We start from the raw sequence: 24,732 nt of genomic DNA, 5'->3' as shown, positions 1-24,732 counted from the left end.
TGCCCTGCAGTACCCTGCTACACGCTGCTATGCCCTGTTATGCCCTGCAGTACCCCGCTACGCTCTGCAGTAGGATGATTTGAAATAATAATAATAATAATAAAATCTTCCCAAAATGTAAAGCTTTAATGAGTTAAGAGGCTCAAGACAGATTTGATTTATTTATTTTTGCCAACAAAAGGCTTATTTGATGGTAAGGTTGCCGATATTGTTTCTCTTAAAATAGGCCAAATAGACAAATTAATCGATTATCAAATGGCTGATTTTTTTTCAATCAAACCTTTTGGACCTTGAGTTAAAATAAATGTTTCAAAATTATTCCAAAGTTCATTCACAACAGAACATTGCATTGACAGGTGGATTACTGTATATAAATTAAACTCACACTTTTCACCCATTTTATTCATATTCGTATACACAACAACACAAAAACCTAAATCCTGACACAGGATATCCTCCGTCATATAGTCTGACACGCTCTGACTCTGTTACGCTCCCTCAGATGAAATGTTCAAAGCCAGTTAGCCCGAGTGACGCCTCTCTGTGTTTGGGAATCTCCCGACGTCAGATGGCATCTGTACAAACAGGGCGGATTAACCTCTGAACTCTGAAAATGTGAGTAAGCTTACAGCATCACTCAGGGAGAACTCCCTGTGCCATCTAACTACGTGTTTTAATACACAGCCTAAAGCCAATAAGGGACTGGGGTGTTTGTGCAGCTAAATACCGTTACACTAACATTTATAGTCACCTGTCGTATTAATATCTTTCCTTCAATAATGGCAATTTTAACAGAGAAAAGAAACAGTATTTGACACATTGAACACGTCGAACACATTGCCTGCATTGCATCATTGTGCAGTTGACACTGAAACAGGAAGTGGTTCCCATTTAATCCTGCAGACATTTTGATGCTAAGTTTCCAGTTTCTTTAACCAATGACGGCTGATTTCTTCCCTTCTCATTGCTCAAGACATTGCTCAGAGGAATCTTTGTCTCGTTCTTCCCTTTCGATTGCCAGTCTGGATGAACCATTGCACAGCGCTTTGTTCTCTGTGAACTAAACAAAATTTGACATAATCTATTTGTAAAGAGGACTATCTGCAACCAGAAAGCGTCTAAGAAGATTGAGCATTATAGAGTATTCCTTTCAAACAGCTGACTGGAAACAATCAAGAGTTTTTGGCAGAAGATTCCAAACTTTTAAATGGTATTGTAAGTTAAAATGATGTATTTGCTTCAGGTAATTGTGTAAACATACATTGATTTGTGTATCATAAACAGTGAGTTACATATCCAGGGATGTGTGTGTCTAAGACAGACGTGATGGAGGTGTGGAGGGGTGCAGCCATGTTTTTAAATGTGTTTGTCTGTGTGCACATCCAGCCCAGTGTCATGGCAGTTTGTGAAATGGTCACGTTATTTAATCTATTGTTTCGTGTACAGGTCACATTAATGTTGTCATTTTTGTGTGTTGATTACACATTTTGAAGTAATGTATTTCAATGGGAAGCCTATTTTGTAATCACAGAACAATTACGGTAGCGAGTAGTATGAAAAGCCAAAAAATCTGCACAGGGCAGTTGGTCGGAGTGGTGAATGGGTCAAACAACACAGGACGCTCACCCCAGAGACCGGGGACGGGCCCCGCGTGTTGCAGTTTCTTTCCGCGTTATTCTCTTCCTAACCACAAGCATCCCGTTGTTGTGGCGTTTCATTTCCCCGTTGTTGTGTTCCACAGAGACCGCGGAATGCTTCCCTGCGTCTGGGGATTGAATCCTGCGTGCGGTGGTCCGTCCTGTTGTTGTCTCCGCCGTGTGGCGTCCCAGCGCGACTGTGCCGTTTCATTTCCCCGTTGTTGCGTCCCCCAGGGCAGCCCAGTGTCATGGCAGTTTGTGTTCACGTTCCAAAATCGGGACCTGTACTCAAATCAATAAATCAAAATAACGTGGTAATTTCACAAACTGGCGTGAGACCGGGTTGGCACATCAGTTGGGGTATTAAGACAAACAGCGCCTCCTGACAGGCTCGTTGCTTGTGACTCCTTTGGGTGGCAGGTCAGAGATCTGTGCAGCCGGCGTCGTCCCGGGGTCGACTGGGTGCTGTGTGTGTGGAATTTCACATGTTAGCACCATGGTTACACAAAGCAGTGCTATGGTTACACAAGCCATCACAGGATCAAAGACTGTGGACTTTCACAACCACTCACCAATACGAGCTTATTTCTCACTCTGTCCTCTTCTTCTTTTACATCTTCTTCTGCTGTTCTCACCTGTTCTTTTCTATATTCCAGTCTCCAGGTGAGGGGGACTTCCTAGATAGAAACACTGTCTTCCTGATTTTAAAATTGCTGGCGCGCTCCCCTGATCAAGACGTGCTTCTTTAGAACGGGTGGATTGCTTGTTTGCACATTTCTCGAGAGCTGCTCTTCCAAACAACTTCCACTTGACTCTGCACTTCCTTGGTCCTTGAGTAACACACCTGCAATGACATATTTGCGTCCCCAAGCAGTGTTAGAGTATACGCATCATTTGTGAATACCTAGCTGTTTGGGACCAGGCTTTTTCCTGGAATGAAAGCGTTCATTCTGAAAACAATGCATCACAGAGCGAGCCGTACCTAGCATGCCATTCGGCAGTGCAACAGTTAATAAAAATAAAAAACTCTTTGTACACTACATCGTGTGTGTATAACACATTATTATCAATAATATGTGTCATAGATCACATAGAACATTGCATTCCCATTGGTCCTTAGCAATACAGCCGCTAAGTGTGAAGTCAATCGGATCAACGGTTGTTGAGAAAAGAATGAGACTCATTCCATTTTAGTCAAATGAAAACAAGAAATGTGGGGGAGTCTACTTCTTTCACCCGCTCACTTATTCTCTTTCCTCTCTCTACCTCTCTCTCTCTCTCTCTCTGTCTGCTACACCTCCATACATCTCTGTCACTCTTTCCTTTGTTGTCTTTAGAGGGAGGCAGGAGGAGATGCTGCTACGAGGCAGAGTTGAGTACTGTTGAACCAACAGAAGAGTGTGTGTGTTTGTGTGTGTGTGTGTGTGTGTGTGTGTGTGTCTCTTACAGTGTTGCTATTCCTCACCACTGTACCAAAGGTGGCTGGTGTGTTTGTGGTCAAAACACAGTGTGGGATCAAAAACACGAGTCCACTCTCTGCAGCCTTCATGTCTGTTGGTGTGAAACAGAGCCCTCAGTTGTGATTACGTGCCGCTCAGTTTATTTTGAAGGAATAATACACAAGGAGAAGACATGATGTTCACTATGATGCTTCATACGACCATATGTCCAGAGGGTGAAGGAGAGGCTCAGTGGATTGGAGGAAAAGTAGAGTATGTTTTTGTCCTATAAATATTGTTTCAAGAACAAAACTTGTAAAAAAAATAATAATAATAACAAATAAATAAATAAAAACAGTCTTGCTGTGATACAACAAAGCTTAGCTGGCGGGATTCCCTAACTTCACCAGCACTCATTTTTCACTGGTTTTGATATTTGTTTAAAAAAGGTTATTTGAATTTATAACCTTTCATTTGTAACATTTTGACACATCTGATAAGTTCTTAATATTTTAACAAAAAACTTTTATGCATCCATTAAACTAATCCACACCAAATTAGCACCATCCACCAGCCAAATGCTGGTAAAATACGCAAGTGGCCAGTGGATTTGCTTCACTCACCAGCCAAAAAAAACAATAGTAATCTATTGAGTGGAGGATCAAATTTTAACATTCACTAGCCATGTGGCTAGTGGGAAAAAAAGTCAATTTTGGACGATGCTCCACACTGTCATTGTGGTTGTCTTCAAAATCTACCCCCTGTTGTAAAAATGTTCCACATACATGCCCCACAAAGTTTAACTCTAACCTTAAAAATATGGAGGCTTCGCTAATGATAAAAAGCAGTCTACTCTCAAAAGGGAGGTGGGTGTTTAAGGGTTAAATATCTCTTGCTGTCAATCCAATCACAAATCTTTTAGGTCTTAAAGGTTTGGCAGTTGGAGCAGTTACGGTATTATTCAGGCCCACAAATGTCAGTAACCCTAGTAGGACTGGAGCCTTGGTGCCAGGAGTGTATATTACAGCTGAAGTCTGGTTCTTGGATTTCTGCTGCTCTGGAGAATGTCCTGTCTGAGTAGTAAATGTTGTTGGGACCTACGAACATAGATATCCTATAATTATCACCGTAGTAGCAGCACTGTCTCACCCAGGCGTCCATTCCTTCCTTGTCTCCTCAGGTCCTGCTGGTGTTCGCCAAGGAGGACAGCCAGAGCGATGCCTTCTGGTGGGCCTGCGAACGCGCTGGCTTCAGGTGTACCATCGCACGGACGCCCGAGTCCGCCGTCGAGTGTTTCCTGGACAAGCACCATGAGATTATAGTCATTGATGGACGGCACTTGCGCTACTTTGACCCCGAAGTTGTATGCAGGTGAGCCTCACCCGTGTGTGTCAGCTGTCGCTGCTTCTGTGTGGTTGTTTGTTGTTTCGTCTTGTTGCAGAATATCTCCTCTGACAAAGGTTGCTTAAGGAAAAGATCCTCTATATTAAAGATATTGCATATTGAGCAGCGCCACTGGTATGAAACGGTACACACTTCCTGTCTACTAAAGAGGCATGGCCTTATTTGAAAGTGTAGTGAACCTCATGTTTATTTTTGTATAATTTATTAATATTTTGGTTTGCTGAAGTTAGATATATACACGGCTAAAAAACATATTTAGCATGACAGAGATTAGTTGTGTCAGGGTGTTCACGAACCTTAGCTGACGTTAGCTACTCTGTGTTGCCAGATCTCACAAGAGTTTGGTCCTGAGCCAGGAACAGGTCTTACACAAAGTCAATTTTAGCATCATGTGGCTTGTATACAATGGGTCCAATATATACTTTGGTAATTACGGGGCAAAAGAATCACTCATAATCTGCGTTCACATTCATTTCACCCGTTGGAATCAATACACTCAGGACCTGCCGCTAGCCTCCTGAAGAGGCTGTACCTATGTTAAGATACAGACAGTTAGCTTAGCACAAAGAATGGAAGCAGGTGGAAACCGCTAGCCTGACTCTCTCAAAAGATAAATCTAACCTACTTACCAGCTCCTATAAAACTCACTAATCAACAGACACCCAACCAATATGTATAGTCTGGCACACAAACACCCATAAAACTCCACTACCACTGCTGAGGAGGTTATATTTTCCGTTTGGTTTTATTTATTTGTTCTTCAGGATTATGGAAAATGTAGTGCCACAATTTAATGAAACTTGGTAAATTTGTTGAATGGGCCAAGAATGAACCCACTGCATTTTGCAACAGATCTGAATCATGAGACAGCTTATTTGACCTTGGCCAAGATTTGCGTTCATGAGTGCCCTTCTAGTTTGTTATGTGTTAGTTAGAGGTGCTGGTCTGTGGATTTTGTTGCCCTCGGACAGCACCAGGCTAGCTGTTTCCAGTCTCTATGTTAAGCTAAGCTAAGCTAACCAACTGCTGGCTGTAGCTTTATATTTACTGTACAGACATGGAGCGAGATCTATCTTTTGATCTCTCAGCAAGAAAACATATTTCCAAATCTGTCTACTCTAAGTACCACATTGTACTGGGATTTCTTAAAGAACTTGAACTGGCACAGTAATCCGGTTTCTTTACTGTTGCTGTTTTCAGACCAACATGTTTGATATTAAATAAAGATTTTAAAAGTGCTTCATCTGCCAAAAGGGTCAGATTATTACCAGTAACACCGATCAGGTAATTCTTCAATTCAATCACAAAGCAATCAATAGTTATTTATGTAGGTTGTACCTAAAACCAGTTCAATACAAGAATGTCCAGAGTCTGTCTAAAGTGGTTCTGCTGTAAATAGCTTTGGGACGCTGCTGTCGAGGGCTTGTGGGTGCCATCTGGTGTTCACTGAGAGCACCACAGACATCTGCAACCTGAAACTGCACTCTGACTTAGTCTGGTAACTGCTCAGGTCAGAGTTTTGCTTTAAGAACAAGAAGCTGTGGACACTGGATCTCACAATTCATAAGTGGCCGTTGAAGTAGAGTGGCACTTGAGTGAGTCTGAACAACAAATTGTAAGTTTGTTTGTTGACATGAAAGCTGGATGGTGGCCCAGGGGAACAAGAGTAAAACACATGCTGCAGAAGCCTTTCCTCCTTCTTTCTTGTCCTATTTTTCCACAGAAAAAGCCCCCACTGGCCACTTTTTAGAAACCTCCATTGATTGTAGAATGACCGCAGTAAGTTCAGACTGGCAGTACTGGTCTGGGCTACATCTGTACCCTGTTCCTTTCTGGTATGCATGGACATTTCAAGAGTTATTCAGAGCGTTTGTCTAATCCTATGTTTATCACAAATTTGTACATCTTAAACTGTTTCTTCCCATTTAAATGAAATAAATCTCTGATTTTAAGGGCTGGGATATTTTTAGGCATCGACCGAATGGCCTCCATAGTGTTGAGCATTGAAAAAATGCCTTGCCATTCAATATCAAATATCAGTACATAAAGAGTAAATCTGATCAGCGTTAGTGAGCCACTAAGCATGCAGCAAGCTTCTAGCAAGATGCAGGAAAAACCATGTAACGCACCGAGACGGGGCTCACGTGTGTTTTCGTATCTATAACAATAAAATAACAAAAATAATTTGTACTATAATGTTGTCTTTTGTTTTTGTTTAAATGGATTTTATAAAGTTGGTATGAAAAAAAGGATTGTTCTGAAATTGAAGTAATGGTATCTAAAACTTTTGAACATTACCGAGCCATACTGATTATTACAAATAACTTCTAAAAGCTGTCAATTCTTTTAGTTTTTATCATCTAAGAACAAAAGACTTGTTTTTAGAGCTTTTCAGTGGGGATTCCCGTGGCTCAAAGAGTTTACTGTGTGTCCCATGGTTGTCCTAATGCTGTGTGAATACCCTCTAGACATCCTTACAAGTTATGTAAAGTGATTTTACTGATGTTTATATAGCCTTGTTTTTCAGGCTTGGTATTCAGCCTGTGATATAGTGCATATTCTTCATATTAAGCCAAGACTACTTCTGTGTTTATTGCAGTCATGATTTTTAGCAGACGTTTTGGCTTTCGTTATTGTTAGATACATTGCTAACCCATTTAAAGTTCCTTGAAACACTAAAGGCCACTGCCGGATGTTTTGTAGAGTGATTTATTATAAGTGTTTCATTATTTCCACGACTAAAGGAACAGACTCATTTGTCTGTCCTGTTTCCTGATTACCACAGTTTTGACAGCTGCTCCCTGTTTGTTCATTGCTCCTTCGCTCCTTTTCCTTGTCAGGGTTATTTTTTTCTGCCCCCCCCCCAACCCCCTCATATCCCTATCCTCCATGAGGATGTCTCCCATCATCTGCTCCCTCTGTTCCTCCTCGTCCTCCATCACTGTCTCCTCTCCACCGGGCCACTTCCCTGTGTGTCCTAACAACAGTTGTGGCTTTGGGGCCGAACCTCTGAAGCACATGTTGTGTTTGGTGTGTCTGTGTAAAGCAGCAACATTTTATGTCCCTCTTATTGTGGGGTTGACATCACCCCCAATCTGCCCACATGTTGAACCTGTACCTGAGTCCAAGACCCATCTCATGTGCGCAAAGTGTGGATGAAATGAACTCCTGAAGTCCTGCTGCCTTTTCATTTCTTCATTTCTTTCATTCCCAGGTCGATCCGCGAGACAAAGCCATCCGAAAACACAGTTATTCTGGCCATCGTGCCACAAAAGTAAGTTTGATTTTTATATCCTCTGTGTTGTAAACGTTTTGCGCAGTAATGCCTTAAAGCAGAAAACTTGAAGATTTTCATTTAAATAAAAATCTGTGTATCTATCCCCACAGCCGTTGGTTAGGGATCGACCATTGGTTGGTCTAGCCGGTTATTGGGGCCGATATCTGGCAATTTGCAGATTATCTGTATCTGTTGTACACTGTTCCATCTGACCGATAACCAATTATGTTAAATAACTAAAAAGTGCACTATTTTGGCTCCGCTACAGCTCTGCAAACAAACTGTTAGCACCTTACAACTTCAGGAAGCTATATTTGTTTTTATTAATCCATTTCTTTGACTGTGTATTAAGTTTAAGATTCAGTTGTATTAATTAATTGCTTAAAGCATTTAAAGAAACTTTTGTGTTGGAGTTTGTAACATTCCAAATTGTCAATTTTGACTGAAAGGTTTTCTTATTTACTGTTCAGCTAATGCATGTCAGTTCCAAATATTGATTTTATTAACTACTAATAATCTGTCTTGGTATTGATCCAAACCTACCATTGATTATTTCATCACTATGATTTGATCAGATTTGATTGAGAGTGACCAAACAACCCACCAGATTCTGATTTAAATGTGGTGCATGGAAGTACGTGACATCACCATTTTTCCACACACACACACACACACACACACACACACACACACACACACACAAAGATCAGAGAGAAATGTGAAATAACCAAATCTTTGGCTAAAAACACTGTGTTAATGTAGATTTGCTCACAGTAAGAAGCTGCCTGAGAAAATAAGTGTACAGGACATTTAATCTACATTTCCATATAACTGCGGACCACTACGAGTATGTTTTCTGAAAAATGATTGTGGTTTGAGATGGTAATAATTATTTTCTGTCAATGAATAGACCAGCTGACCAGGACGAGCCATCTGTTCTTCCTCTCCTCTGTGCAGGATTTAGCAGAGTACGTCCAACAACTTGCCTTCTCTTGTGACTGTGTGATTATAGCAGACTGACTGGTTTTCTGATAGATGTTGTTTTTATTAAAGTCTGTGGGAGAGTTCAGACACTAAAATAGCAGCATGTTGCCTATGTTTGAAGGAGGCACTTATTGGCGGCGGTGTTTGATGGTGTGAATGTGACGTAAGAGGTTGCAAAACAAGTTGCTACTGAGTAAATCCTGACTCATTCAATTTTCCTCTCCCCTGTCTCTCTTTCTCCTTCAAACAACACTTAACCTTGTTTGGTCTCCAGAGGTTTGTGGAGAACTGCAGTGTGGTGGCCTGCTACAATGAGCTCATACAGATTGAACATGGAGAGGTGCGCTGCCAGTTCAAACTCAGGTATAGCAGAGAAAAGAAACCTTAACCACACGCACACACACACACACACACACACACGCACACACACACACACATCATGCAGTAAAACTAACACGCACAAACAAATATATAAAGCGGTTGTGTTGCTTTATTGATGCACAGGGCTTGTAACTCTGTCTTCACCGCTTTGGAGCAATGTCAGGAGGCTGTGGAAATCACAAGTGAGGACCACATAATACAGGTAATAAAGGTTTTTACGCAAGAAAAGTAAAGAATATAACGAGATTCTAAAACCTTTTTTTAACACACCATGTATGTAAATGTTTGCTTATTTGGAAATAACTACATGGAAACCTTTTTTTCTTTAAAAACCTGTGAGCCCAAAATACATGCACAGTACGAGGCAGCATTTGAAAGGTAGCATCTTCTAGTTTCTGAATATGTGTTTCCTTAGCATGTGGCTATAACACAAGCTAATCCACATCAGTTCAAGCATGGCGCATGCTGTCGCCTATAATTTGTCATATTTTAATAACAATAGATTTGACGTGCTACATGCAAATTACCACATACCTTCAACATCTTGTCATCCACTGCATATAATTCCAGACTTCTAGGCCTCTTTTTCTTTGTGATGTCCCTGGATAGACACTCTACTATAGACTATGGGATTTGGATGAAAAATAAGAACTATAGGGTAACGATATACAGTAAAAAAGAAAAAAGAAAAGGGGTTTTAAAAATAGAAGAAGCTGGTAACCGGCGGGCAGGTGTTTTTTATTTATTTATTCTACTCTAACTATACGTCATCCTGATTTTGTCCCAGTACGTGAACCCAGCGTTTGAGCGGATGATGGGCTACCACAAGGGGGAGTTGATCGGGAAGGAACTGACGGAACTCCCCAAGAGCGACAAGAACAGAGCTGACCTGCTGGACACCATCAACACCTGTATTAAAAAAGGAAAGGTGAGTCTCACGCATCCATCAATCCATCTACCAATCTGTGCAAGGAGACGCAGCTGTACCATCGCCTGACTGCTGTGTTGTCTCTGAAGGAATGGCAAGGCATTTACTACGCCAGGAAGAAGTCAGGCGACAGTATACAGCAACATGTGAAGATCACACCTGTCATCGGCCAAGGAGGGTAAGATAATATTAATCATAATTATAATATTATTCAACGTGCTTAGTGTTCATATCCAAGAAATTTAGAATTACTGACAGACCTATCTCGCTTCCAACAGGAAGATTCGACATTTTGTGGCCATCAAGAGACCTCATATTGACAACAATAATCAGGTGAGTCAAGTCAAGATCTAATGTGTTCCACAGATAAATGCTAAGGCTAACTCAAATTATTTGAATGGAGTTTTCATTTGAGTTTGCAAACTCTAACTGAAAACTCAAATGAGAAATCCCAAGTTTTAAAGCATACTAGCAGCTGTTTGGAGAAATAAATGCTGCTACAAAATATAATTTAAAAGACTTCTAAACCCACTTCGGAAGATTTCAGTCTGCTGTCTTTATTCTGTTGTGGAGTTGTAACAAATGTCTTTTAGCAGTCCTTATGCTACAGCACAGCTTGGCCCAAACAAGCCTAGTGGAGAAATAAACGATCGAGTCCATACTGGACCCAGACACAGATTGCAAACTCTGTTGGCAGTAAGTGTAGTATAAATACTTCAAATGAACTGTAGGCTGTAAGTGTCAGATTTAAATACTTCAAGAGGATATGTAGCCTCACAGGCTTCCAACTCTGTTGAGCAGCGTGCACACTGACTCTGAAGCAGGTGTGCCGCTACACTCAGCTGGGTTCCAGGCCAATAACGTCATGCTATGCTAAGCTATGGCTAAGCACCAGGATCCCCCGCTAAGGCCTGGCAGGGCTAGCAGCCAGGCGCCAGGGCTATTTATACCCCGGGCAAAGCTGCACGGAGACTATCTGGAGCTCATTGCTCTCTTTCATCGCGTGGACATAAGGTGAGTCAGCCGTTGGCGTCTGCCTGCCAAAGCCAAATGGCATTCATTCCTGCCTCGGATTGGGAATCCTTAGACATGGCAGCGACTGATCCCATTCTCAAAAGTCATCCCCCTCCAACCAGAATCATGCAGTGTCAAACCAAGTGGTATTATCAGGGTGTCCTCTTTTTTAAAGCATTTTTAACAACACAGTAGGAACAAAAGTTTAGTATTTGATGACATTTCAAACTAAATCACATGGTGAGGCACTGCGTCTTCACTATTTGAAAACCCAAGGCCACAGAGGTCCTCTCAGGATACCACTGATTTGATACTGTATCCTTGGTCAGGATATTTTCCTCCGAGCACTTAAAACCACACATTATTCCTCATCTATTCCCACCCAGACGTTTGGCTGAAGACCACGGTTTCCATTTCATTGACTTGTTTGGTTAGCAGTATTTGTCTAAGCACTCCAGACTTACAGCAGGTTTAGGGTCAGTTTTGTTTGTCTTCTTCTTTCAATTAAGGGCCATCATAATCTCAACTCTTTCCCAGCTTTAGTCAAGTTAATTCAAAAGATGTTCTTTAAGATGTCTGTTTGTACCTTGCAGCCCAAGAAGCTCAATAAGATGTAGCCAGCAAAACCTGGCAACCTTGTATGTCATTAGAAGTGTTTATACTGTCTTAATCCTATTTACTCAGTATGGAAAGCACTGGAGACCTGAGAGCAAGCGACTTCAATGCAAGGAGGGGCAGGGGAGAGAAAATGAGCATTGTGTGAGCATTGAGTAAAAGAAAGTATACAATTGACAGGGACAACCTTCTCGGTAGCACAGTAAAATAATTCGGATTTTCAAACATAAAAATAACAAATGTGTTTGAATGAGCGCATTCACAATAACATAAATGTGGATGGTGCACTGTCAGCAAGATGTTAAGGTGCAGTGAGTCACTGGGTGAGGAAAATCCTCTGTAACCGGATTAAACCGGCTCTACTTATCCATATAAACATAACCTTGGTGTGACTAATAGGATGTACTGTACCAATTGTAACCTGCATGAGTATGTATTTAACGATCATTCTGAAAAGTGCTGTAAAGTTCAGTTATAAATGTAGAAAAAAAGCCAACAAAGATTGTACAGAAGTGTGATGCCTCACTCGGTAGCTAAAATGGAGAGATCAACACACAGGGTGAAAAGAGGAGCTATACGACAAAAATATGTTTATTTTTTATTTTTTATTAACCCATCTAAACCTATTCAGGTAAAACCTCTAAACACAATTATGAACCTGAAAATGAGCATTAAATGAGCACTTTAATATAAGAGAGATTTAATAATTTTAATAAATAAGATGATAGTGCTGTAAATGTTTATTTTTTCATGCAACATAAAATGAGAATAAAAATCCGAATTAGACATAATCTGACAAATTGGTGTTTGATTACCACTTCTAACCTGTTTTGGGCTCAGCTCCTCTTCTGCTGACAGCGGTGGAAGAAGGACTCAGATAACCAAAAAGTAAAAGTCCTGCATTCAAAAACTTACTTCACTTAAAGTACAGTATGTATCAGCATAATGTACTCAAAGTATGAAAATGACTCATTGTGCAGGAAATGTTCCTTGTCGGTGTTGTCCTATTATATCTGATGTTTTTGGATTAATATTCCTGCAACATTAATGTGTGTTGCAGTTTACTGCTGTAGGTTAAAGGTTGTGCTCGCTTTAAAATCCTTTATATACTGTTGGGTGGTTTAATCAACAGAAGTAATCCTGCCAGCGTGTTGCTTTCCAGGAGCAGGAAATTAGGCTGATGCTGGTTCCCACAGAGCAAGCGATCCAGCAGTGACTCTTGGTCGTTTTCCAAAACCTCAACTTTAATCCGCTGCTTCTCTTCTATCTCTCTCTCTCTCTCTCTCTCCCTCTCTCTCTCTCTCTCTCTCTCTCTCTCTCTCTCTCTCTCTCTCTCTCTCTCTCTCTCTCTCTCTCTCTCCGTCAGGTCCACAAGTTCAACAAGGAGGAGAGATGCAGCGGGGAACTTTCTCACTCAGGTAACTTACCACCACCTTAGCACCACATTCTTTACAGTTGACAGTGTTTCTTAATCGCTCACCACACTGCCATCACATGTGGATCACAGAGCTGAGCTTTGGAGACCCAAATCTGACTAGACTAAACTAATTACATACGTCAAAAATATAAATGCATACATAAGTTAATGACACTGTTTGTTGATATTTAAATGGAGTTTCAGTATGAAAAAGATTTGTCGGCTGGTTGTTGATTTTGTGGAATTTCCCCTCCTTTTGGCACACACATTTTTGCCCTAGGAGGCTGAAATTTGGCATGGAGGCCAAAAGTGTCTGTAAGAATAGGTATGCGTTAATTCATGCATGCGTTGATGCATGCGCGTGTGGGTCACAGCCATTGGTCTGATATTTATTTTACCGGACATATGGATGATACATGGGAGGTTTAAACTGGGGAAACAAGTAGAAGTGCTTCAGAAGAAACATCACTGAGATTCATCTATGTCAGTGCAACTCACTCCCTTCATCAGTCTAAATGTGCTGTACACTTATTGCCCGTTACGTCTCTCTGCCCCTCTGCAGAGTGCCATTCTCTACGTCACCGTGACAGGAGGAAAGATTCTATTGACGCGAGATCACTCAGCTCTCGTAGTAGTGACGGTAAGACCATTCAAAAAACATTATCATTCACCTGGGCCTCTGTCTGTGAAATTGGGCCTCCAGTTTTTGTCACTCCATAGGAAAGATAACGAAGAAAACAATGTTAAAAAAGTAGAGAACAAGGTACAATCACCAACTGTGATGGGTTTGGCACTGGAACGAAAGAGATCCTCAAGAGAGAAGTCGTGGGCTGATGACATTATGCATCCCTCCCTCCTCACAGCGGCCGAGTGCTACTTTGTCTGCTTCTTCTTCAATCAAACCACTCTCCTTCTTTCTCTTCTCGTCCTTCATTTTCTTTAGATTAACATTTGCCCCATGTTTAAAAAAAATTACGTTTCCTCTCCTTTTTTGTATGTTAATTATTAGGCGTAGAGGGGAATAATCGTATGAAAAGTGATTTTTTTTTTTGGACAAATTTTTAAATCTATTCTTTTCCCTAGAATCCATATTTTTTATTTTAGTTTTTTGCAAATGATTGACCTAAATATTTTCTGTTCATACGGTAGTGTGACTACATCATATCAGTTTCCAGCTAAACAGAGTGGAAGCAGAAAATGTCATGTCCTTTTTTTCAAATGAAATAAACGTCGGACGGACTGACGGATGTGTGATGTGAATTATTTTAAGAAAACAATTATTTTTTAGAAATGTCTCATGATATATATTGTCTGTAGAAGACAATAATTATTAGATTGTAGGGGCTGTTGATTAATTAGCCCCACTATCATGGTGCATAAAAGGATTACTTTCTTTTGATAACAGCTTCCGGTTTACAGAACCGAAGATATTCCTCCGTCGCCAGGATTCACTCCATGACCATCGAGGCTCCCATCACCAAGGTACACTGCTTTCTGCATTCAGTTATTTAGGATCATTGTTGTCCCGCTAGGGCTGGGCTTTATATCAGTATACATTGATATTTTGACATGAGAATAGATATTATCTTAGATTTTTTATGTCAAACATTGTGATATGACACAAGTGATGTCTTTTCCTGGTTTTACAGGTATAACAGTAAAGTGATGTAATTTTCTACACTTACCTGACTGTTCTAGCTGTTCTATTATTTGCCTTTGCCTACTTAGTCATCCACAATATTGATGATTATTTATCACAAATCTCATTGTGTAAATATTTTGTGAAAGCTTCAAATGTCAACCCTACAATATCGCCGCAAAATCGACATTGAGGTATTTGGTCAAAAATATTTTGATATTTAATTATTTCCACATGGCCCAGCCCTAGGTCCCACCCAGAATAAAGTAATGGAAAACTTATTTTTATGAATGATTTTCAGTCTAAGTTCCTTTAGGTACTAAAATTACCATTGTGGTGAAGGTGTGTAATTCCTTTTGGTTCCCATATGGAAAAGTAAAAAGGTTTGTTTTGCAACGTAAACACTGGGTTGTGCCAGAGTGGGGTGAACTTGTTTGATGCTAGTAATGATTTTGTGATTTGGTTTGTTTTCCACCAGACTGTCAGAGTTTAATAGATGGTAATCCGTTGACAGGAGTTGGATTGATTGACTGATTGTGAGGGGAAGGGGAGATCTGCAATTGGGTTTTGTTCCAGTTCCAGCCACGGGTAGATTATATTAATCCATTTAACCATGTACTGTAATTGATTTGCCAAGAAGTAGTGATGGAAGTTTGGTGTCTCTAGCCCACTATGTGATTTTTTTTATTTTGTAGTGTAGAAAGTGATATTCTGTTTTTTTGTTGTTCCAATAAAATTTGTATTGTTAAATAGTTGCAATTTTTTAACCATTTGTCTGTTTGAGTGTTGGGGATCACAGAAAAAAAGTAGTTAATCCGGGTTTTCATTTTGACTGAAGCTATTCTTCCGATGAACGTGAGTGGGTGTTTAGTTGTCGATTTTCCTGAAGAGGGGATTATAGTTGAGGGTAAAAAGCTCTGACAGCTTGGGGGAAATCTGAATCCCTAGATACTTGATGTTGCCTGTGTGAAGCGTCCTGAGCTCCAAAATCCCATGCGTCATCTGAGAGTGGTAGTAATCCTGATTTATTCCAGTTGACATGGGAGAATCTGTTAATAATATTAACCTTTTTTTTAAAGTGATACTTGTGGGTCCTGTAAGTAAAGTAAAAGATCATCTGCAAATAAACTGATTTTGTGTTGTACGTTGGCCACCTGAATTCCTTTGGTTATGCTGTTTTGTCTCATTGCTGCTGCAAGAGGTTTAACAAAAAATGACAAAAAGGGAAGTGTATTGAATGAAAAATTACAAGTTTACCTTATCAAAAGCTTTTTCTGAATCAAGTGAAATGATAACGGTTTTCTGATGTGTTTCTTGTGATATATTGAATAAGTTGAAAAGTCTGTGGACATTATCTGAGGCGTGTCTATTTTTAATGAAGCCTGTCTGATCTGGATGAATGAGTGTGGAAGTTGATGTGTTTAAACACTAATGTCATGGCTGCTGTGTTCATGTGTGTGGGTATGGTGGAGGGACGTTTTTATTCCTATAATTACTTTGTTGAATAGTGGTGATAATATGTCTCAAAAGTGTTAGTAAAATTCGGCTGGTAATCCATCTGGTCCGGGAGTTCGTTGCTAGGAATTTTATTGGGGGCTTTGTTAAGTTTATTGAGGCTGACGATCTAGAGGGATGGTTGGTTCTGCAGTTCATTTTGGTAATGTCAAACTGTTTAAGAAGGTGTTGACTTCTGATTGTGTGGGTTGGTGAGTGGAGGAATGGAGGTTGCTGTAGAAAAATATGTTGATTATACCCTGTGGGTTTTGATTAATGTTTCCTTTGGAGTCCAACATGGCTCGGATGATTGATTTCTCTTTCTTGAGTAGATTTGCTAAATATTTACTGTTTGCTTTATTACTGTATTGAAAACCATTATATTTTAGTTGCTGAATTGGAAATTGTGTTGTTTTTTTTCAGAATAATATTGTCAAGTTGCTTGCTCTCAGTTCCTTTACTGAAATAGCTTACTGGGGCACTTGATGTAATTGAGCCATCAATAAGGTTATCAATTTAAGCTCTGCTGTGTTTCCTTCTATGACAAATCAAAAAGGCTGCTGTGAAAAATTTCCATAGGCCGCTTTTATTTGGTATTTAAAGTTACCACGTCACTTACTTTTACATGCTATTCTCATTTTCAGATGTATACAGTGCTATGCTTTAGTTGTATTTATGTCATCCACTTTTATCTTACTGTCCTTTTATCTTATTTTTGTCTTGTATGAATAGCGCCATTAATGCTGTGCTGACACGTTCCCCCGCTCAGTGCATTTCATTGTAATGTTGACCCCTGTGTTACATAATTAATAAAATAAAAGTAAACTAATATTTAACATTTGACTGTTTTGGATGAAGCTAAATAATTCCACTTTGTTTAACAGATGTCTTTTTTTTTTTAGAAGGAAATAAAACAATATGTTCTACTCTAGTATGAACATCAAGGCATTTTTGGCGAATTGTGTATTTGATCATCACAGAATTGTTTTTGTTTTTTCTCTTAAATTCTCCTGGACCCATCTGTCATGATTCGAAGGTCTAGCGGAGCAAATACTCTGAGCAGTAACAAACCCAGGTCAAGATCTATGCTTGACCAAAGTTTGAATGATATACAGTATACAGTACATCCCACAGTGCACCGCTCCCCGTCCTACCGCAGGTCCTGTGATGCTTTTGTTAGTTTAACAAGCAGCTTTTTACAGCTGTTTCGCCTGGCACAAGATTTCTCCAGCATCACATGCACATCTCATGGACACATGTACAATGAAGGGCTGTTTTATAGCATGTCGTGTAGAGAGCTATTTGTCTGTTTTGCAGCAAATGAGACTTTTTCTTTTTCCTCTTCCCCAGGTAATAAACATCATCAACGCAGCCCAAGAGAGCAGTCCGGTAACGGTGGCCGAGGCTCTGGATCGGGTGTTGGAGATCCTGAGAACCACCGAGCTCTACTCCCCTCAGCTCGCCTCCAAAGAAGATGACCCCCACACCAACGACCTGGTCGGGGGGCTCATGAATGTAAGAGGCTGTGTACTGTAGATACTCAGTGATATGCTTTCCGGTTCATTCATAACTACACATGCTGGAAACTCTTTATAAGGAGAAACATGTCAATAGTCTTTTTTTAATCGAATTGTAAAAATGTTCTTACCTCATGCGTATGAAAGCAAAACATGCATTCTTGTTTAACCAAGAAATATTTGGCTTCCACAATCAAATCTTTATTTTCCCAACAGTCTCTTAGTTTATGTGTTTTTTAGGAACTATGACTCAACTATGTGTTGAGTCAATGCACACAGATGTTCATCTTTCTTGGAGTTTTCAGATCCATCAGTTGGCTGCCAAAACTTCCAGCAAATACCAAAATATACTTTGACGTGACTATGACGTGGTCCTAATAACAAGTGTGTCTGTGTATAGACAGTATATTTATATTCCCCTGTGCCTGAGAGCTCCATTATAGTTAAAAATGTATCAATGTGCCATGCTGTTGCCCTGGGTGGCATGTTCCTTCGCTACTATGAACACATGCATTCAATGTTTTTCTACAATACTTAAACCAATCCTTATTTTAGTTTTTTTTGTTTTCCTCCAGGATGGGCTGCGGAGACTCTCTGGGAATGAATATGTCTTCTGCAAAAGTAAGTTTGAAAGGACCAATGAAGAATAACACTATATGAGTGATCCGTACAATAATAATGATAGTAGTAATACAATATAGTTACCTCTAAAGGCCCTGCACACCCACAGAACTGTTCACTCACTGAACAACTGATATGCTCTCACAACACACACAATAAGTCAGTCATAAACATCGTGTACCAAGTAGTACTCATAATAACTAGTTTAGCATTAAGACTGAAAGGATGAGGAAACAGCTAGACTGTCTGTGTCCAAAGTTATAAAAAAAGAAACACTTACCAACCCCTCTGGCGCTAATTAAGACATTAATTAAACATTGTGGGTTTAGTTTGTGGGTACACAAACAGACATGTAAGAAAAATGCTAATGTGTGGTTTACAGGGAAATACGCAAAATAACTGTTTCTGGGCAACTAGGGACTTTGGTCTAAAGTGTTAAACTAAGCAACGTTAATCAACTCCCAACTCCAGATTATTTAACGCCAATATAGAAAATCATCATGTCTCTGTAAGAAAAGCTTTTGGCAGCGCTCTGACTATGACTGACCTTACTGCACAGGTTCACGCTGTGAAGAGAAGTTGAGTTAATTTCAATCATTTAAGATAAAAGGGTACAGACGTTTTAGCCTTTGGTCCTTCTCATCACTTGAGTGAATCTTATGAATAAATATTATCCTTACAGTGGTTACAGACCAGATGAATGTTCTTTTAGTGTGAATTCTTCCATCTGAGTTTATTACGTAACCCCATTATAATGATTAAAGTCACAAGAGCACTTAACTGAGAGAAGATCTAAATCAAGAGTTTGTTTTACGAGAAATTGTCTTCTCTTTCACAGTAATGTTATCTCAGAGCTGCAGCTACTTCGGCTCTCCTACATTTCTTTAAACAATCTTATCACACACCATCTTTCTACCACCGTCTCAAAGGGCCAGATTTACAACGTGAAACACTCAGCCAGTATGTTTGCACATGTGTATAGATATCAGAGAGCCAAGACTGGCACAGCTGTTTGTTATTTATCCTTCGAACCCTCACAGAGCTCCCTCTCGGCCCCTTTTATGGTCAAATCACACTAAATTGTGTATGTATGTGCACGCTTCTGCCTATCTGCTAGATATGAGCCAGAGCCAGCTGGCCCTCCCGGTCACTCTGAATGACGTCCCTCCACCCATTGCCGAGATGCTGAATGATGAGGAGTGCTGGGAGTTCAACATCCTGGAGCTGGAAGCGGCTACACACAAGAGGTACGAAGAAACGGAAAATGTAGACAAAGACTGCCCATTTATTCGGCTCAGAAATGGCAATATGTTGCTTGTTATATGGTGGTCTTCATTGAGTTATCACTCCAGGACTTACTTCATTTATTGTGACATTACACACCCTGCTACATCATGAACTACTACAACTACTACTATTAGTCATGGTTCCATTATCATTATTGTGACTATAATTGCCACCCCCAACCAGCACCGTCAGACAACCGCCCACCAAGAGCCCGGGTCTGTCCGAGGTTTCTGCCTAAAAGGAACAAATGCTTGCTCTTGGGGGAATTGTTGGAATTGTGAATTATATAGTGTGATCTAGACTCACTCCATCTGTAAAGTAACTTGAGATAACGCTTGTTATAATTTGATACAATAAATAATAGGGGTGGGAAAAAATACTTGATTCTTAGATGCATCGCAATTCTCTAGAACGATTCAATGCACCATTCTGATAAGTTAATAATTGATAAAAAATAATAATAATAATAATGTGTTGCTTAAATGTTACTGACTCCAGACAAGTACAAATCAGGAAACAGAGTAACCGAAAGAGGATGGAGTAATGGACAACAACTTAGAGTTTAGGCAGGAGTGAAGGAAAAGGAAAACATTTAATTTTGTATGTACATATGATCTAATAAGACACACATGAAATAATTAGGCAAAACACATACAGGCTGTCTACTCTATTACATTACATCTGACCAGCTCATGTTTCATGTTGAAAGAAGCCAATTCTCCACCTTTAAACGTGACTGAGCCTCTGACATGGAAGATCACTGGGAGAGAAGGTGACTTTCACTAGAATGTTTAAAGCATGGAATGAATACAAAATAAAAGCCTCAGTAGACAAAACATTTCGTTAAATGTTGTGCGTGACAAACACTATATATGTCAAAATCTAAGCTTCGCCTAGCAGCTTTGTCAAGGAAGTGATTACCAAACTCTGAGTAACAAGCACAGATTTGTATGTGCATTTTTTTAAATCACGCATGGAAATGTACATAGAAATATTGTTGCATTGAGATGCATCGATAATCGGTCTAGAAACGAATCGTTGGCCTCTAAATCGGAATCAAATCGTGAGGTGCCAAGAGATCCCCCCCCCGATAAAAAACATTGAATTCAATTGAATGTTTTGCATTCTCAAAATTGGCAGTTGACATCTTCCTACCATTAACACATTTGCTAGATGTATGAACATTAAAAGAATAGATCCAAATTTGAGGAAATGCGTTTATAGACTTTCTTCTTAGAGTTAGATGAGAAGATCAATACCACTCTCATTTCACTCTTTAACCTACAGCTTTTCTCATATTTCGGATTTACCGCAACTTAAATATCAATTAACAATCAAACGTATTCAAGGAAAAAGGATGAAGATATTCAACTCATAAACAAAATAGAGATGTGCGGAAAAGATATTTTAAAGTAGATGAGGACGCGGGAAGAAGGGATAACAAATATACCATAATAAAGCAGGGAGAAGTACTGAGTAAAGTATTTTGTGGGATCCTCTGCAGACCGCTGACTTACCTCGGGCTAAAGATCTTCACGAGTTTTGGCGTTTGCGAGTTCCTGAACTGCTCGGAGGCCACACTGCGCTCCTGGCTGCAGCTCATGGAGGCCAGCTACCACTCCTCCAACTCCTACCATAACTCCACGCATGCCGCAGACGTGCTGCACGCCACTGCCTACTTCCTCCGCAAAGAGAGCGTCAAGGTTAGAAGGAAAGCATTTGGAGTCCTGACTAACCTGCAGTATTTTACTAGCTGATGTATTGCTAAACTGTAAGTGTAATGTCTTACAAGACATGCCTTCCAATAATTCATTATTCAAAGAGATCTGGTATGATGAGGATTTGGAGACTTGTAACCACAGTTATATATATGAGAGAAATCCCACCTCTGTTTCTCATATTGTGATTTCTTCCCTTTTTTCCCCTTTTAAAGGGCTTTCTTTGCACATTTTTATGTCATCCTTGATTGGGATAATGTTAGGGTTAGAAAGCCGTATGCCGTGCAGATGATAAAGCCCTCAAAGGCAAAGTTGTGATTTGTGATTTTGGGCTACATAAATGAAATTTAAATTTAAACATAGCTTTTAGTCAATAAAACACATGCAACATGTTGCTTATATAACATAGGAATCCCTCTGACAAACCTTCAACATGAACAATGGTAACTGTGCTTGAACTTCTGCAAATTCCACTTCTGGTAGCTGGACTGGTGCTTGTTTGGAAAACTGTAAAAGTGACTTTAAAAACATACCGAATGCATTTGTATGTTTACATATGAAGTATTAGAGACATATACCATTTTATTAGCTTTGTAACTAATCACAGAATCATACCAAAGCATATGAAATACGGGACAAAAGAGGCGTCTTCCCAATATCACTAAAAGCCACGTTATGTCCCAACTGTCAGATAAAACCAATGCAGTACGTTTGAATGTCAGCCAGGATGGAAAACTTTTAGCTCCAGATGTTTATTTAAATGTGCAGCTGCAAAATGTTCAAGCTGTAATATCCTCTTCAGTGGTGGTGTATTAAAATCCAAAGTAGGACTATATCCCTCAGTATCTGGTGTGGCCACCAGCTGCATTAAGCCGGGACAGTTGAAACACTTTTTAATTACATGTAATTTACAAAGCGGTCGTATCACACTGAAAGCTAATATGTTGTCACTAGCAACCTGCACGTGTCATCTGTCAAATAAAGTTCAGTGGTTGTGTATTGATCCTACTTTGTTGACACTGTCATCCAAAACAAAGCCCAAAATCCAGCCAAAGTTTCTTAATGTCAGAGTATAAAAGGCATTCTTTCATGTTTTACTAACTTAGATAGATAGATAGATAGATAGATAGATAGATAGATAGATAGATAGATAGATAGATACTTTGTTCATCCCGAAGGAAATTTTAGAGATCCAGAAGAAAAGACAACCATATATACACATATACACACATATATCATACATACCTAAAAATAAATAAAATTAAAAAATGAAAAATCCCCCACAGAAATGCAATGACCATGCTAAGGTGAGATACTATTTTAGACTGTGGGTAATGATGATAGTGCAAAAGTGATCAAGTGGAAAAAGTGAACAGTGCAGGGATTGAACTGTGCAGTAGATCATAAAAATATTGACTATGACAATAAAATATAAACATAATAGATCATAAACTGACTGAATAAGAACGTTATGTAACACGGAAGAAGCCATAGCCATTAAGTAAGTTGTACAACAGACAAGTGATATGAAATGCTCTAATCAGAAACGGTGTACTGCATGTTGCAGTGCAGTACTGACATCCCTCCTTGTCCCTGCTGATTTATTCAGAGCAGTCTGGACCAGCTGGATGAGGTGGCGGCGCTGATCGCGGCCACGGTGCACGATGTGGACCACCCGGGCAGGACCAACTCCTTCTTGTGTAACGCCGGCAGCGAACTGGCCATCCTCTACAACGACACAGCCGTGCTGGAGAGCCACCACGCGGCCCTCGCCTTCCAGCTCACCGTCCGAGACAGCAAGAGCAACATCTTCAAGAACATAGACAGGTCGGTGGAGGAAGCTAGCGGTGGTTTGTATTTGCAGCCTAATGGCATGCTTTGTGTTTGTGTGTGAGTTGTCACGGATTAGAATAGTGTGGGACATTATGGTGTTACTGGTGTATTAGCACCAGACAGATCCAGATCTTAACGTTGCCCCCCTCCACTGCTGACAGGAATCAGTTCCGAACACTGCGACAGGCGATCATTGACATGGTGCTCGCCACAGAGATGACCAGACACTTTGAGCACGTCAGCAAGTTTGTCAACAGCATCAACAAGCCAATGGCAGCCATAGAAGAAACCAGCACAAGTGTAAGCGAGCTTGTTAGTTTTTAAACTTCAACGTGCCCCAAAGGCCAGAAAATATGCTTTTTATTTTACAGGTCTGTTATTCGCTAATATTTCCTTCAAAGATTTCTGAAAAGTACTCTGCTACTTATTACAAGGAGAATGGAGAAAAGATATGAGATATATTTATTTCGCAGTTGTCGTTGATTCCCACAGGAATTTTCTTGAAATTCCTTTAAAGTAAATATATTAATTTATTATTCATTTTTCATTTAAAACTGTACTTTTCATATATGTTTATTTAAAGCTTGCCTGGTGACAAAATATCCATTTGACCTGTTTGACCATTAGCATAGCAACTTATTATTACATTGGTAAATGTGTGAATTAAACACTTTATTTTACCTATAATTAGTGCCAAATTACTTTGTTCTTTTCAAGAAACTTTCAAGTCATTTCAAAAACATTGACAGTCAATACTTGTAAAACAAAGGGGCATTTGTCTCCGTAAATGTGAGTATAAGCAGACATGTGTTAGTTCTCCATAAATGCAGATGCTTATGTATTTTGTGTTTTTACTTTTAGATAAACAACGAATGTGAGGGTCAGGCCAACATCAGGAACTCTCCAGAGAACCGTCTGCTGATAAAGAGGATGTTGATCAAGTGTGCAGATGTGGCAAACCCCTGCAGACCGCTTGAGCTCTGCATCGAGTGGGCTGCACGGATCTCTGAGGAGTACTTTGCACAGGTGTGGGGACAAGAACAATGCAGCTCCATTAATTTGAAAAATGCATATACTGTATCAACAATACTGTATCTGTACAGAGAGGGAAAGCGTTTGTTTCTCATGATCCATTTTAATTATCTCGCTTTGCATAATTTCTAAAAATGATGGCCTCTCACATTCAAAGCTCCAGATTTAGCTTGAGTGTTTGAGTGCTTTGTTGTGATCTGTGTGTGTTTGCCCTGCAGACGGATGAGGAGAAGAAACAAGGGCTGCCAGTGGTGATGCCGGTGTTTGACAGGAACACCTGCAGTGTGCCCAAATCTCAGTTGTCCTTCATGGATTACTTCATCACTGATATGTTTGATGCCTGGGATGGTAAGAACAATATTTTCTTCTTTTTTCTTTTTGGACATATACTATTACTTTCTTCGACATGCTATACTATGACTTTATACTCACTTTTTTTGACAGAGTATACAATGACTCTTATTGACATACTTTACTATGATTTTCTTCTCACTT

At 39.9% G+C, this 24,732-nt stretch overlaps 1 protein-coding gene and 1 long non-coding RNA gene across 5 annotated transcripts in view; one reads left to right on the top strand and one right to left on the bottom strand.

Annotated features, from left to right (window-relative positions):
• The window catches only part of LOC117959214, an 18,113-nt gene extending 8,934 nt beyond the window's left edge, over window positions 1-9,179 (bottom strand). The window contains exon 1 of the long non-coding RNA XR_004659894.1: window positions 9,168-9,179. This is a non-coding gene — a long non-coding RNA (uncharacterized LOC117959214). The remainder of the gene's footprint in view (window positions 1-9,167) is intronic.
• The window catches only part of pde8b (phosphodiesterase 8B), a 55,608-nt gene that overhangs the window by 18,017 nt on the left and 12,859 nt on the right, over window positions 1-24,732 (top strand). For all 4 annotated transcript variants that reach the window (XM_034896095.1, XM_034896094.1, XM_034896096.1 and 1 more), the window contains exons 3-21: window positions 4,257-4,447; window positions 7,695-7,754; window positions 8,668-8,725; window positions 9,016-9,104; window positions 9,246-9,324; window positions 9,910-10,050; window positions 10,140-10,228; window positions 10,329-10,383; window positions 13,046-13,097; window positions 13,659-13,736; window positions 14,502-14,578; window positions 17,580-17,744; window positions 18,322-18,367; window positions 19,485-19,614; window positions 21,159-21,357; window positions 22,982-23,199; window positions 23,367-23,505; window positions 24,067-24,231; window positions 24,456-24,585. In XM_034896095.1, the coding sequence (XP_034751986.1) occupies window positions 4,257-4,447; window positions 7,695-7,754; window positions 8,668-8,725; window positions 9,016-9,104; window positions 9,246-9,324; window positions 9,910-10,050; window positions 10,140-10,228; window positions 10,329-10,383; window positions 13,046-13,097; window positions 13,659-13,736; window positions 14,502-14,578; window positions 17,580-17,744; window positions 18,322-18,367; window positions 19,485-19,614; window positions 21,159-21,357; window positions 22,982-23,199; window positions 23,367-23,505; window positions 24,067-24,231; window positions 24,456-24,585 (2,161 nt within the window). The remainder of the gene's footprint in view (window positions 1-4,256; window positions 4,448-7,694; window positions 7,755-8,667; window positions 8,726-9,015; window positions 9,105-9,245; window positions 9,325-9,909; window positions 10,051-10,139; window positions 10,229-10,328; window positions 10,384-13,045; window positions 13,098-13,658; window positions 13,737-14,501; window positions 14,579-17,579; window positions 17,745-18,321; window positions 18,368-19,484; window positions 19,615-21,158; window positions 21,358-22,981; window positions 23,200-23,366; window positions 23,506-24,066; window positions 24,232-24,455; window positions 24,586-24,732) is intronic.

The sequence above is a fragment of the Etheostoma cragini genome, chromosome 16, assembly GCF_013103735.1.
Source record: "Etheostoma cragini isolate CJK2018 chromosome 16, CSU_Ecrag_1.0, whole genome shotgun sequence".
Classification (NCBI taxonomy): domain Eukaryota; kingdom Metazoa; phylum Chordata; class Actinopteri; order Perciformes; family Percidae; genus Etheostoma; species Etheostoma cragini.
The sequence above is the reverse complement of the archived record's forward strand: the minus strand, read 5'-3'. Positions and strand labels throughout refer to the sequence as shown.